This window comes from Sparassis crispa (genome assembly GCF_003851025.1).
Source record: "Sparassis crispa DNA, contig_000006F, whole genome shotgun sequence".
Taxonomy (NCBI): Eukaryota; Fungi; Basidiomycota; class Agaricomycetes; order Polyporales; family Sparassidaceae; genus Sparassis; species Sparassis crispa.
The window spans coordinates 1,150,544-1,163,691 of NW_020939753.1; the positions used below are offsets into that span (position 1 = coordinate 1,150,544).

Consider the following 13,148-nt stretch of genomic DNA (forward strand, 5'->3'; position numbering starts at 1 on the left):
ATTGCATGTGGTCGAGAGGCACTGCAGAAAAGTAGGGTGTGCGGGTGGATAGTATTCGCGATAAAATGAACTCTATGAGATTAAGGGTACTGTCGCGATGGAAGCTGAGATGATCAATGCGACTGTGGTAATATTTGAATGAGCGTCAGGCAGTTCGAGTGACCGGCATAGCTGTGCATTGGCACCTACCTTGTGAATTCAACCAAATGAAGCGATTAGGTTGTCAACGCTGCGACCTAGCAAAGGTTCAACGGCTTGATGCAGATGGCTCGACCAAGAGCCCAAAAAGCACAGTAGGAAAAATAAGTAACATGTTCTAAAAATTGAAGACCTAGTCCAACCGGGAGAGGAAGTTCGGAATCAGAGGTGCGTTGTCGACATGCAAGGATCGTTGAGTCGCCGGCCCGCGTGCGGCGGGTTCGTGCGCTGGCGCTTATGAGAAATTCTCTACTTGCCGCCGCGGCCGTCCAGGTTGACACTATCTTTCAGTCGACATGCCTATGTCTGTACACGTCGGAAACTAACCTGGGTTTGTGTAGCCTTGTATATGCCGAGAGATACGCGTAGTTTGGAGGCTGTGGAGGCTGCGGTCAGGAAGTCGAATGGATTGGGAAGGTGACTTTCTTCTATCATAGTGATTGTTGGATTTAGACTAGCGAGCACAAAACGGTCGTCGGCTTTTCGGGCTTTGGCGAGCTTCGAGAGGTGAGAACGACGTCGATTATCGTCCGAGATACCGTACACTGACTCAACTCTTCTTGATGGGCCTTTGAGTCACAGCAAGGAATATATGTACGAGGAGTGTGTTGTACCAAACACGCTCGGCGCAGATATCCTCTACTCGTGATCGGCTATATCGTGTCATTATTTTGACTCCAACTAGGTGAGAAATCTCTGGGTCGATGTAATTGTTGTCCGAATTTTGTGAACAAGGCCTGGGATGGTCGCCTATGACTTGACGTCGATATCATGCGGTTCGTGATGCATCGCGCAAGGGTCAGATCGGTTATACGTCGCGCAGCGCGATAACGACGGCTCTGCTGAAGCAGTGTCGTGAACAACAATCGCTCGAGGCCTGCACTTGCTGATATCCAATATCCATCTATGCAGTCACCTTTAATTTGTGAGAAACATGGCAAATAATCCAGAGGATACATGGTCCGCATCAACCTACAACACGACTGCGTCATTCGTGTATTCACAGGAGTTCACGACACCTATCCTTCGTCTCCTCGATGCGAAACCTGGAGAAAGGGTCATCGACTTCGGTTGCGGCAGCGGAGAGCTGACCCTGCAGATCAAGCAGCTGGTCGGTGACACTGGGATGGCGGTCGGTTTCGACAGCAGCGAGAGTATGGTGCGCCTCATCATTTTCTTTTCCTTCTTTTGCCATCGAACCGCACGCGTTCATACGAGCAAATATCTGCAGATCATGCAATGCAAGGCCAATGGAGTCGAGTCTGCATTTGTTGGAGATGCGCAGGATCTGAAGTTCCCGAGTGAATGGTCCTCCGATCTACAGGGAGGATATGACGCGGTCTTTTCCAACGCAGCCTTGCATTGGTGCAAACGTGATCCTGCTGGTGTTCTTGAGAGCGCGAAGCGCGTCCTTAAGCCTGGCGGGCGTTTTGTTATCGAGATGGGCGGCTACATGAATTGCGTCGGTGAGTGTGAGCTGGTTGATTGTGCCAAAAATCCCGCATGAAGTGATACGCCTAGGTGTGCGATCCGCTTTGTGTCAGGTACTTCGTACTAAGGGATACCATCCCGATGAACTCGATCCTTGGTTTTTCCCGACAACTGGGTATTACAAGTCGGTGAATCACTGAATTCTTACGTGGTCCATGATGCATGCTATTGGAATGCTTACAACATCTTACTCTCTAGCTCTTGGAGACTCACGGCTTCCACGTCACATCCATCTCCCTGCATCCTCGCATCACGCCGCTGAAGAGCTCGCTATGCGATTGGCTCCGTCTCTTCAGCCGCCCGTACTGGATGCGTGACATGGGAGACGAGGAAGCAGAGGAGATCATGCGCACAGTGGAGGACATATGCAGCGTCGACTGTTGCGATGAGCAGGGGAGGTGGACCATCATGTATGTGCGTCTGCGCGTCGTCGCGACGATCTGAGCAACGCGGCCGCACTGCTATGACTGTGGGGTTCTGTCTTGTGGGCCCGAAACGAGCTGATTCATTGTCTATGTCAGATTCGGTAGTCGCACAAATGAACAATGCTATAGCACAACAACAAAGCAACGTTGCTGCCTGAAATTGCCGAGATATTTCTATTGATATACAGCAGAAAAGCACGATGAACAACAGCATAACAATCTAACGGTACAGTTTGTAGACTCGAAGCGAGATCACCGGCTGGCGGTGTGCCGCAGGCTACGCGCTCGTCAACGATTTCCAGTGTTCTATAACCTCATCACCTCGTCGCCGTAGAACTTTATCTCTAGGCTCTTCCGTTAGGCTGTGTCGCATTCTTTGCAAGCTTCTCCAAGTACATCTCCTCCTGAAAAACCGCTGCAGTGCTCTGGCACGCACTGCCTAGCTCTTCTAGCTCCACGAACCTCGAGGCTGGCGTAGGGTTTCGCGCCTTCTCACATTGTTCACTGTGCCAATCACATTCGTCCGGGCGAGCATCCTCGTTAGCGGCGATGTCGTCTTTCGCGCCGTCGTCTGTTTCTCTCCGCCTATTCCCACGTACTTCGCTATAGGATACGAACGTGGTCGAGATCATGATAAAATGTACGATGCCCAGGGCGAATACGGCGGTGATCGCAGTGCGAACAACAAGCGCCTGACGGGTGCTCACACGACAGGCAATGGTGGCTTACCGCCAGCCTCAGCCGGATAGAAGAGAGGGAATTGTCCTAAAGGCATCTGTCTGAGCTTCTTGAGGCGCACTCGAAGAAAGTTTTTCTGACAACAGGATAGGTCTGGCCTAAGACGCTAGCCTGTCAGGCTAATTGTCATACATGGAAAGCGATCAGAGGATAGCAAAACTGTCCTTCGAGTAACTAGTCCTTGCAGTTAAACGTTTATCCACCCATATAGCGCAAGGGACAGTTGATGTTCATCAAGACAATTCCATCTCTGCAATCCGCCTCCATCAATAGATTGTCCGAACCATTGCCCGTCGTGTCAGCGGTGGGGGCGGGTTTTCGTCGGCGATCGATCCAGTGCGCCAGACGAAAGCAAGAATGGATATGCAGAAGGATAAGTATCATGGACTAGGCCAGCCATATCGCGGGAGTGGCGAGGAGATTCCAGATATTCCAGAATACCGCAGTCTCAGATTTCTGCGCTTCCTACATGGGGCATGGTTGAGTTATACGATACTCCGGGGGTTTCCCATCGAACTAAAAGAGTACGAACCTCTGCCCAGCGAGATGCTCTGCCCATGCTTCTCATAGCGCCGAATCGGACAATATAAACGCATCCATAGCACAAACTCATAAGTGCAAATACGAGCGAGAAAAGAGCCGCAGAACGAGCGAAGGAGTCGTTCGCCGCAGCCTCAATCTGAAACATCGTGAGGATGGCACTGGCATAGCACACAATTTCCACTGTCAGTATATCTCACACAATTACGGGGATGCAAGTTCCTCGAGACGTACGTGCAAAATAAAGCCGATACCAGGTTCAGCGTCTTCCACTCTCGGAGCAGAGAGTCTATAAAGATCTCCCAAGAATGCTTGAACCGCACTAGCGCAGGAGAGACCATAGGCGGATTCCAGTCTTCTGTAGCAGGCAAAGGCAGTGAAGGCCTGCAAATAGGCCGCAGCAGGCTCCCACCATCTGTCGGAGTGGCTCCGCTGCTTTCATCTGGGGTGCACGCGTTGATCATCCGCTGTATGTCGGGCTTGCTCACCTCAGCATCCTCGAAGACGCGCGCAACACGAGACAAATACACAGCAGGAATCCATAAGAGGAGGCAGAGATACACTTGACACGGGAGCACGTCCATGATAACGGTGTCGGTTGAGGTCGCGAAAGCTTTCCAGCGTCTTCTCTCTGCCATCCCGTGTCTATGTCAACGACGACGCAGGATGGATGAGCAAAACACCGGGAATGGGAGGCACGGGGAAGACGAGTCGTCACGAACGTCATCGGTCCCTTGTAGGACAGGCTCTGGAAGTCTGCTCAAATTACCGCGGCGGAGCCAACGCATGCGCAGGCGGAACGGGTCAACAGGGACAAATGGCTCTTCCTTCGGATGGGTACTGCGACGCCCAAACCCAAAGAAGCGGTGAGGGAACGGACTACGGGACTGAGGAGGGGAGCGTGAGAGGGCTGGGCTCTGTGGTCCATCCTTTGATAGCCAGGAAGAAAGTTTGGCTGGTTGGAGACGGGTGCTCGAAGTGAAGCTTCGCCAGACTGTGCAGTGGATGACAAAACTGTGGGTTCACTGTTGCTATGCCAGGACATTCTATGGGCAGCTGCGGAATGCCAGTATCAGGATCCAGACCGTACGATGTGAAAGACATCTTTAACACTGAACATTAACACCATCCAAGTGCTGCCATCTGTATGTATCCTATGTAGCGGACCATGCCGATTGCAGTGGCGGTCCGCTGCTAGGATGCTACAGAGAATGGAAACACAGGAAATATATATCGGTTCAAGGCAGTCAATAATTCTGCAGGAGAATTATTGGCTGACCACTGGATTCATTGCGCCATAGTAGAATGCCCTTCAAAACCACGTTAAGACTAACCTTGTTTAAGGCTTTGCAGAGTCATGCGACGCGGCGGGCGATAGGCAGAGAGTGATGTGCGCGGGCGACAAGTGGTGGGCGAAGCGCCCTCATTCGACGCCTGTCTATCGAGCGAATGTGCAGACTCTATTGCTTAGGTACCACTTATTGGACGACTTTCCAGTGCAGAGTCGCCGGATAAGAGATATGACGAACCGTTGGAACTGTGTCGTACAATGCAAGGAACAAGGCGAGTCTGTATATCAAGATCAGGCAGGTTGTTTGGGATGGCATTCGACTTCAACAGCTCTGGGAATTGTTCTTGAGACTTAGCGAAATGTTAGAAAATGCTACTGACACATACCTGGACTAGCGAGCTGATGTTGAATTGGAGATGGAAGGGACCAGCCATTCGAGCTGGCGAATGTGGGGCCATCTACGGAAATGCACGGGGAATCCTTCGGGGGTGGAGCACCTATCCCTTTCATCTCTGCGTCGGAATGAGACATGATGAGGCAGGCCTTCTTGACAAGAATTATGCCTCTTGGTAGTGGATGTGGCGAGATTAAGGAAAAAAACCAGACCTTACTCCCAGGGTATCTGACGAGAGCGCTCGCACATCATGAGAAAGATGCGCGTATCGTTGATTATTATGGTCCGGCGACGTATGCGGTAATAATGCGGGAGGCGTCTGTAGGCGTCTGTCCCAATTTCGTTAACAGCGTCAGCATCTGTAGAAGATCCTTGCCACTTGGAGGTGCGTCCTAGATAATAATACCGTTTCAGGACCGAAAATAGTACTGCTACTTAGACCACAAGAGGCAAGTGAGCAGCCTGCACTAGCAAGTTCGAGTGTGGCTTCTGGACATGATCTGCCAGTGAGATCCACAGACGATCGAGACACAGGAGAGTCCCATAAAGACAAAACATTGGTTGCGCAGATTTTACTGCGAGAGCTGTTAATTTGTTGCGGTGAGTGATATTGTACTTAACACTTTAAGGAAGGGCAACTTGACGGAGAGAGACACGATGATCGAACGATATCGATGTGATCTTATCTTGGTTCTAATATCTCCGAGTCTGGAGTCGCTATCGGCCGCCTTCTTCGCCTTGGAACGGACGTTCGACATGAAGAACGAAACTGTGCAATTCATTAACAATCTCTCGGCCTCGGTTACAAGCCAGGCTCCCCATTCACATACCCATGAACCTGGTGGGGCCACACACAGTCATGGCGCTGGGGAGCACGGGCACACCCACGAGCACCTCGAGAATCCAGGTAGTTATGATTCACACGATATAGTCTACCTTTCTGATGTTCACACCTGCTTGTAAGGGAAGTATGCAGAGCGAGATATGCCTAACTATAGCTCTCGAAATTTCGAGGAGCGTGGTTTCACCATTGGCATCGGCGGGTAATTTGCCTCGCATTATACAGTGATGCGGGCGTTGAATCGTCGATTGGCACCAGTCCTGTCGGTTCTGGAAAGACCGCTTTAGCGCTTGTGCTTTGCCAGAAATTGCGGAAGGAGTATAACATCGGTCCGTCTCCTCCTCTACCTTCGCGAAACGTACACTGATAATGCTGGTTCAGCCGCGGTAACCAATGATATCTTCACGAGAGAAGACCAAGAATTCCTCATCAAGCACAATGCGCTTCCTGTTAACCGAATTCTCGCCATAGAGACCGGTGGATGTCCTCACGCCGCCATCCGTGAAGACATCAGCGCCAACATGGGTGCGCTTGAGACCCTGCAGGCCAAGTTCGGTTGCCAGATGCTCTTCGTCGAGAGCGGCGGAGATAACCTCGCTGCAAACTACTCGAGAGAGCTGGCCGATTACATTATATATGTTATAGACGTTTCGGTGAGCACCTCTGTGGAAGATTTAACAGCTGCCCCCAACGAACAACTCTCCAGGGAGGTGATAAGATTCCTCGGAAAGGAGGTCCGGGAATATCTCAATCGGATCTTCTGGTTATCAACAAGGTGTGCTTCCGCCTCGTCTTCTGCAGGCGGACTAAATGTATATGTCATTGTCTATACTCAGATTGACCTGGCACCGTTTGTCAATGCTTCTCTCGAGGTGATGAACCGTGATTCCAAGCTGATGAGGGGAGACGGTCCAACTGTTTTCGCGAGCGTAAAGGAAGCAAAAGGAGTGGATGATATTGTCGACCTTATATTGGCTGCCTGGAGGGCTGCCGGCAGTCCAGGAATTCCTGGGGCAGTCTCGGAGGAGTGAAAATTAATCGGAAATGGTTGTCAGTCCCTTCTGGCAACATCTCCATATATCGGGTCCGTTTCCAATCCGACGGGCGATCGTTTACGAGACAGAGACTCGGGAGGGAGTGTAATCTTACTGTATACTACGAAATTCGAGCCAGGCAAACCTGGACTGACTGATATCCATATATGGTTCTGTGACATATGACTACACTGTGGCGAGATGGCGCCTAGTCAGCATCCTTCAAGCTTCATCGCCAACGACGACGTCCTCCAGATCACAAACTCTTCTTTCTCCACTCCAGCTTTTTTCTTACGACTGAAACGTGTATATCAACCTATTTTATCACTTCACTAGTCTCTCTTTTTCTTCATTTTCACCATGGGTCAGTCAGTGTCCAGGGGACGCCCACCTTCCACGTCTTCCCCCTTGGCGCCTCACGCCGAAGCCTCTGGCACTGCACAGCCCGAGTTGAGCAGCAGTCAACCATCCTCAGAGGCTGCAGCCATCCCTCCCCCTCCCTCCACTTCAACAAAACGTTCTCGACGTTCGTCTCTGCGTCACAGTATACTGGGCTTGATACCGAGTTCGCATTCCTCTGCTTCTCTGTCCTCAGATAGCACACAGCCTCCCAAGAAGCGCTGGCGCTCATCAAGGCGGTGGTCGAAGGCACCTACTCAGTTAGCAGACCTCTCAGAGTCTGCACCAGTGAGTACTGTGCAGACAAATAGCGTGGGCCCTCCGGATTTTCCAGATGACAATGGGACACATGGTTCGTCAGTGCCAGATTCGCCAATCGGTGTGTTACATCTTACTATTGTTTGCCCCATTGGTTGCTTTCTGCCTGTCTACCTTCCCCATATGCCGTTCGTTACTGATGTTGGTCCAGGAGGACTGCCTGAAGAAGAGCGGCTTAGTAGGGATGCTGTCGTCCAGTCCGAGGAAACATCTCATGTTGTAGGAAATGAGTTTGCTGGTGACGAAGTATCTACAGGTGATGAGGAGGTCCACCGAGGAGCTGCTGAAGTTGCAGACGGTGTCGATGCCATTGAAGCCTCTGGTACTGCAGGCATCGTGTCTCAAACTCACGATATGGATGATGAAGGACTTCAATCGGACCTCGCTACTGCTGAAACTACACAGACTGCGGAACCTGCACCCCAACTCGCCCGCCAGTTCCCGCCCCCAGGAACGCTGGTGGTTGTCCAAGGTGTTGTAAACACAACAGACGCCCCTAGTACGCAAGCACCGTCGTCGTCCTCAAGACCAGCACGCTCGACTGCGCCCCGCCCAAACTCGGTGTTCAGTTCTGTCCCGGCTGCATCTTCTCTCAGACGATCTGCCTCCATTCCGAGTTCGAGTGGTCGCAATCGCGAAGAACGGCAAGGCGGCAGAAACAGGTTTTCTGCTTTCATACCACGTCCTGGCAGCATGCTTTCCGGAAGACTGTCTTCAGATGCTAATCGTGTCGCATCACAAGAGGGTATTCCTCCCCGCAACTCTATTGCTTCTTCCGATCTCCCTTCCAATATCACTCACGATACTGCATCGGTAGCAGACTCATATATGGGCGGTCATTCTGTTGAAGAGAACGACTCTCAAAGTTCCGAAAGCGACGGGCGACCGCGACCCTTGTCTCCAGGTAGTATCGACGTCCTCGGTACTCTCCTCAGGTATGTTCTTGAGTGCGGCTGGATGCACTGGACTTGAGACTGAATGCAGGCGATAGCGTTGCTGCTGCTGCCACAGCTGCCTCTCTGTTTTCTCCTGGGCTTGCCATGTCTGTCAATGGCGGAGCCAATAATGTTCCCCAGCCTTTCAACCGTCCCATGTCTCCAACTCCAACCGCGGGTCTCGGTAATCTTGCAGGCTTAGGTGGTCTCACTGGCTTGGGTCTTCATCCGACTTCCAATCCTCATGGTGTTGCGCAAGCTCAAAGAGATGGTCGTGACCGGATTAGGAACGTTTGGGAAAGCTTCAGGGACCGTCTCGGGCTGAACTCGCGCAACCCAGGCTATTCTCCTTTCAGCTCTGATGGGCAGGCCGCTGCGTCTGACGGTGATGCGCGGATGCGACCCGGGGAGCTTATGCTCGCCGAGATGGCTCGTGCGCTCAACATCGGACTAGGCCTCAACGGCGACAGCACCACGGGCCCTCAACCATCTCAACAAGGCGATGATGTAGAATCGTCGACAACATTTGGAAGTGCAGCTACAGCCTCCGGACCGGAAAGCGGAGATAACACTCTTCCACCTGAGGACAGCTTCGAACGATTCCTCATTAATCTTCAGGCTGATCTCAGGACTGCACTGCTGGAAGACGGTGCCCCGCCAAGTGACGAGGCAGGTGGTGCTCCGGACGTACATACCGAAACCGGAGAGGAGGCTGAGGCCGAGCCTGTCGCCGATCCCTCCCCTCTTGCGGCCAGTGCTTCACCTGCATCGGAAGAAATTCGCTCCGAGCCTTCAAGTGAAGTGGACGACAATGACGAGCCTCCCCCACTGGCGGACGACTCCGATGAATCCGATTCAGAAGATGATGGTGATGAGGCCATGGACGACGCCGGCGATGACGGTGCTCAGCCTTCGCGGCGTACGCCTACACCGATTCCTAACACTGGTACGCCTTTCGGTGTTGATCAGCGGCCAGGTGCATTCAATGAGGGCGTTCCAAATACAGAGGGTGAGCGTAGGGCGCCAGGCATCAACCTTTGGCGCCTGTATCGCTTCCAGCCAATACCAGCGACCCAGACCCAGGTCCATATTGCTAGCACGAGCGTTGGATTGCCCCCTAACCCCGCCCCTGAAGGCGACGCTACCACTCAAACACCACACCCTCCCTCCCCTACCTTCTCCGTTTCTGATCCTTCGTCGGCATCGCCTTCTGAAAGCTCCGATTCTGCTCCAACACCGTCCACATCGACAGATCCGAACGCCAACGTCGTGGTGCCTGTCATTGTCGTTGGCTTGCAATCCGTTGACATGGGTCAAGCTCAAGGGCATGCACACGGTGGCGCGGATGCTGTGTTCTCGCCAGAAGATATACGAACGGCGGAGAGCAGGGCGGGCTCGTTCGATGGTATACCAGGCGAAGGCACCGCGCACCCACCTCGTGGCAGGACATGGCAATCACGTGCTGCGAATGCTTTCAGGACCTTACGTCCCGGACGGAGAGGTGGCTCTGGTGGGCGGCCAACGAGTGAGGCGACAGGCTCGAGGACCTTCTTGATCTATGTGATAGGAGGTCAGTAACATGTCCCGCACTGGGTCAGCGCGTTCTTAATATTGCTCTTCAGGGTATTATCCACCAAATCATCACATGGTCACTGGCTCTGACAGTTTGGACTCGTATGAGGCGTTATGGTGCGTATCTCATCAGTCGATGAGGTCGATTTTTACAACCCAATGTGCATGATAGGGAACTTGCCGAGTTGCTTGGACAAGTCAAACCACCTGTTGCGACAAAAGAAGACATCGACAACTCTGGCTTGCGGATCATTCAAACATCTGACCTCATAGAGTATGAGAAGGAGGGGCGAGTAGCGTCGAACTGCGTTGAGCGAGTACGTCTGTTCAGTGCTTTCGTCATATGTGCTGTCTAACTCCATCTGTCTCCGCAGTGTCTGATTTGTCTCGACGAATACGGATCAGATGACAGCCTTCGTCTCATGTCTTGTAAGCACGCGTTCCATATGGACTGTGTTGACAAGTGGCTGCAAGTGGGGCGCAACAATTGTCCAGCTTGCCGAACAAAAGTGAGTGCTCTGTCCCTCAACGACAGCATCATCCTTAAATGAGCTTCCCTTACTCTACAGGGCGTGTCTACGGCTGGCGACTCGAGCACTTGAGCCACATCTGAGCTATAAGCTCGTCTGTCCCAGCTGACCCATGCATTTTTCTGTCCCTATATCACTCATGGACTCTCCCTTGGCTAACCAAACCCACCTTCATTGATTGTTCCTCTGTGTGTTGTTCTCTCATCGATATCTCCGCTATCCATTGTAGCACCTCCATTGCTCCGACAGAAAACCTGAAGCTCTTGGCTCTCTATCTCGTCAGGTTAATACGTGTTTCATCAAGATTGTTTACTCTTCTTCGGGTATCTACTTACTAGTGTACAGTATTTACTGCAATAGATATATTGAAACTCGCCTTTTGTGTGCGCGGACGTCTACGATTATTCTAGGGACTATTGCTTGGTGGATACTTAGATCGCAGTACTGGTGCCTATAGACGTCGTCATTGAGTTTTACAGAGCATGGAGCTGACCTCGAGCTCTCTGCGCAGCTCTATCTCCGTCATGCATGACGGTCTGGGACTGGGGTGAGTGTAATCGTTTGTACCGGTGCTCCACATGTCCGCAAAGCGCTAGTCCGCCATATACCACGCCTCCTCGGCACTACGAATTTGTGACTTTCCGTCTCTTCCCCTACTTCATGGACCCTCCAGCTCTGACTGGTGTCTTTCACCGTGGGTCAGATGTCGAGAAAGACGCGGCTTCACCCCTTCTCGCCCCGCATGCAGATTATCTCGCTACGTCCAGCGAGTCGATTGCTCGGCCTTCAGAATCGAGAATGACTGGAGCGCAGCGAGCTCTGTGGGCAGTTCTATGGGTTATTCTCTTCATGCTGTTCGCTCCTGCTTTCGCGGCGGATATCCTAAACTGTTATCGTGCTGTGAGTGTGTATGGCCTTGTACTGAACAAAATTTCCCTGAGCAGTCTCCACAGGTTCGTGACATGGTGGGAAGTATTCCCGTGAAAGCGGAAAATATTGATGTTCTAGATCGGTGCATCCATAACGCATCTTGGTTTATGGATCGCAAGCCTGGTACTCATTCTCGTCATTTCTCCAATGTTGCACGGACATCTTTCGAACTTCCCGTATCCTCTGAGTTGCTCTACTTCACCGCCCAAGGGAGCGCCGCCCTTGCCCGTGGTTCCATAGAGTTTGACCAGTCCGGAGAAGTGGGTTCCGACGTCGTCAGAGTGGACGTCGCCGCATACTTCAACCATCAGCATGAGTTCCTCGATACAACAATGTGTCTCCTACAGCATGGAGAGGACGAAAATGGCGTAGGAATATTTGTGAGCTGTGATATTGATGACTGTATGCACCCGAATCTTACAGGGCGGTTTAGGCCCCCGCTATGTCTCATTATGTTGGTGCACAGCAACAAGTCATGTACGACATCAAGGTCAGACTGCCCTTACCCACTACTGGCTCCCGTCTGCCAATGAGGCATTTTTTGAGCAATCTCCCCGTCTTTGACCACCGTGTCGGCCATTTGGACACCATACACTTCAACTCTTTCACAGTGAAAACCTCTAACGCAGACGTCAGTGTCATGGTGAGCGACCTCTTTCAGGTCATAGGGTGCTATCAAGTAATGCACCCTTCAGGGAATTTCTGCCAACCGCATTAGCATCACTACGTGGAATAGACCCATTGAAGGCACATTCCGAGCGTCCTCGTCCCTTTCTCTTCATACTCTGAATGCCCATATTGATGCGGACGTGACCTTATTGCACGACAACGATCCTGTACCCATCACCCTCGACATGATGACCAGTAACGGGTGCGTCTGTAGCGATTGACGATTTTGAGACATGCATTCTCATAATCTATCTGAAGGGCAATTAAGGCTAATGTCAATCTCGTCTCTACTTCCGTGAACGGGACCGGTGGAACGTTCCGAACAGTAGCAGCAACGTCGAACGGCCCTTTGCACCTCGCATATCCGACGGCACCGGTTGACTCCAGGCTCCTTATCGATGGGCGCACGTCGAACGGTCCTGTCAGTGCGACACTGCATAAGACGTACGAGGGCTCTCTCTCTCTCTCAAACTCCGCATCTCCCATACCTGCTGTGGAGTTCGACTCCACGGTCGAAGACCCGGCTCGCGAAGGCCGTACCAGGAATCTGCAATTGCATCGCATCAACTCGGGCTCCGTCATCGTCGAAGGACAAGTCGTTTGGGAGCCGGCCTCGCACCAGAACCGGTTGGGATCGACCAGGTTGACGACGACAAATGCACCGTTAGATGTGAAGCTGTGATGGACAATGTGTTGTGGCATCAATTTCTTGTGCTTCGTATAATAATTCCCATATAACTCTTGTATTTGTAATAGAAGAATGTATAGTGTGATTGTAGATTCCTAGCAGTGATAACTACCCACCTATCGGCATGAGGCAATGGAGGAACGCGCCAGGCTAGG

General features: G+C 52.0%; 6 protein-coding genes across 6 annotated transcripts; 4 read left to right on the top strand and 2 right to left on the bottom strand.

Annotated features, from left to right (window-relative positions):
• Nucleotides 1-1,132: 1,132 nt before the first annotated feature.
• On the top strand, nt 1,133-2,133 carry SCP_0704280 (Uncharacterized methyltransferase; the record flags this gene model as incomplete). Its single annotated transcript, XM_027760353.1, has 4 exons — nt 1,133-1,357; nt 1,430-1,664; nt 1,720-1,817; nt 1,888-2,133. The coding sequence occupies 4 exons, from the start codon at nt 1,133-1,135 to the stop codon at nt 2,131-2,133; spliced, it is 804 nt and encodes a 267-aa protein (XP_027616154.1).
• Nucleotides 2,134-2,458: 325 nt separating this feature from the next.
• On the bottom strand, nt 2,459-2,746 carry SCP_0704290 (hypothetical protein; the record flags this gene model as incomplete). Its single annotated transcript, XM_027760354.1, has 1 exon — nt 2,459-2,746. One exon carries the CDS (start codon nt 2,744-2,746, stop codon nt 2,459-2,461), a length of 288 nt encoding a protein of 95 aa, XP_027616155.1.
• A 493-nt stretch (nt 2,747-3,239) lies between these two features.
• On the bottom strand, nt 3,240-4,030 carry SCP_0704300 (hypothetical protein; the record flags this gene model as incomplete). Its single annotated transcript, XM_027760355.1, has 3 exons — nt 3,240-3,317; nt 3,385-3,553; nt 3,627-4,030. The coding sequence occupies 3 exons, from the start codon at nt 4,028-4,030 to the stop codon at nt 3,240-3,242; spliced, it is 651 nt and encodes a 216-aa protein (XP_027616156.1).
• A 1,704-nt stretch (nt 4,031-5,734) lies between these two features.
• Nucleotides 5,735-6,949, top strand: SCP_0704310 (Uncharacterized urease accessory protein ureG-like; the record flags this gene model as incomplete). The annotated part of the gene is made up of 6 exons (XM_027760356.1): nt 5,735-5,984; nt 6,042-6,120; nt 6,177-6,247; nt 6,300-6,571; nt 6,625-6,693; nt 6,755-6,949. The coding sequence occupies 6 exons, from the start codon at nt 5,735-5,737 to the stop codon at nt 6,947-6,949; spliced, it is 936 nt and encodes a 311-aa protein (XP_027616157.1).
• Nucleotides 6,950-7,312: 363 nt separating this feature from the next.
• SCP_0704320 (hypothetical protein) lies at nt 7,313-10,778 on the top strand (the record flags this gene model as incomplete). Its single annotated transcript, XM_027760357.1, has 8 exons — nt 7,313-7,730; nt 7,821-8,604; nt 8,661-9,550; nt 9,611-10,174; nt 10,227-10,293; nt 10,349-10,493; nt 10,551-10,685; nt 10,746-10,778. The coding sequence occupies 8 exons, from the start codon at nt 7,313-7,315 to the stop codon at nt 10,776-10,778; spliced, it is 3,036 nt and encodes a 1,011-aa protein (XP_027616158.1).
• A 456-nt stretch (nt 10,779-11,234) lies between these two features.
• SCP_0704330 (54S ribosomal protein L16, mitochondrial) lies at nt 11,235-12,987 on the top strand (the record flags this gene model as incomplete). Its single annotated transcript, XM_027760358.1, has 6 exons — nt 11,235-11,253; nt 11,410-11,606; nt 11,660-12,016; nt 12,070-12,279; nt 12,332-12,507; nt 12,564-12,987. The coding sequence occupies 6 exons, from the start codon at nt 11,235-11,237 to the stop codon at nt 12,985-12,987; spliced, it is 1,383 nt and encodes a 460-aa protein (XP_027616159.1).
• Nucleotides 12,988-13,148: the final 161 nt, after the last annotated feature.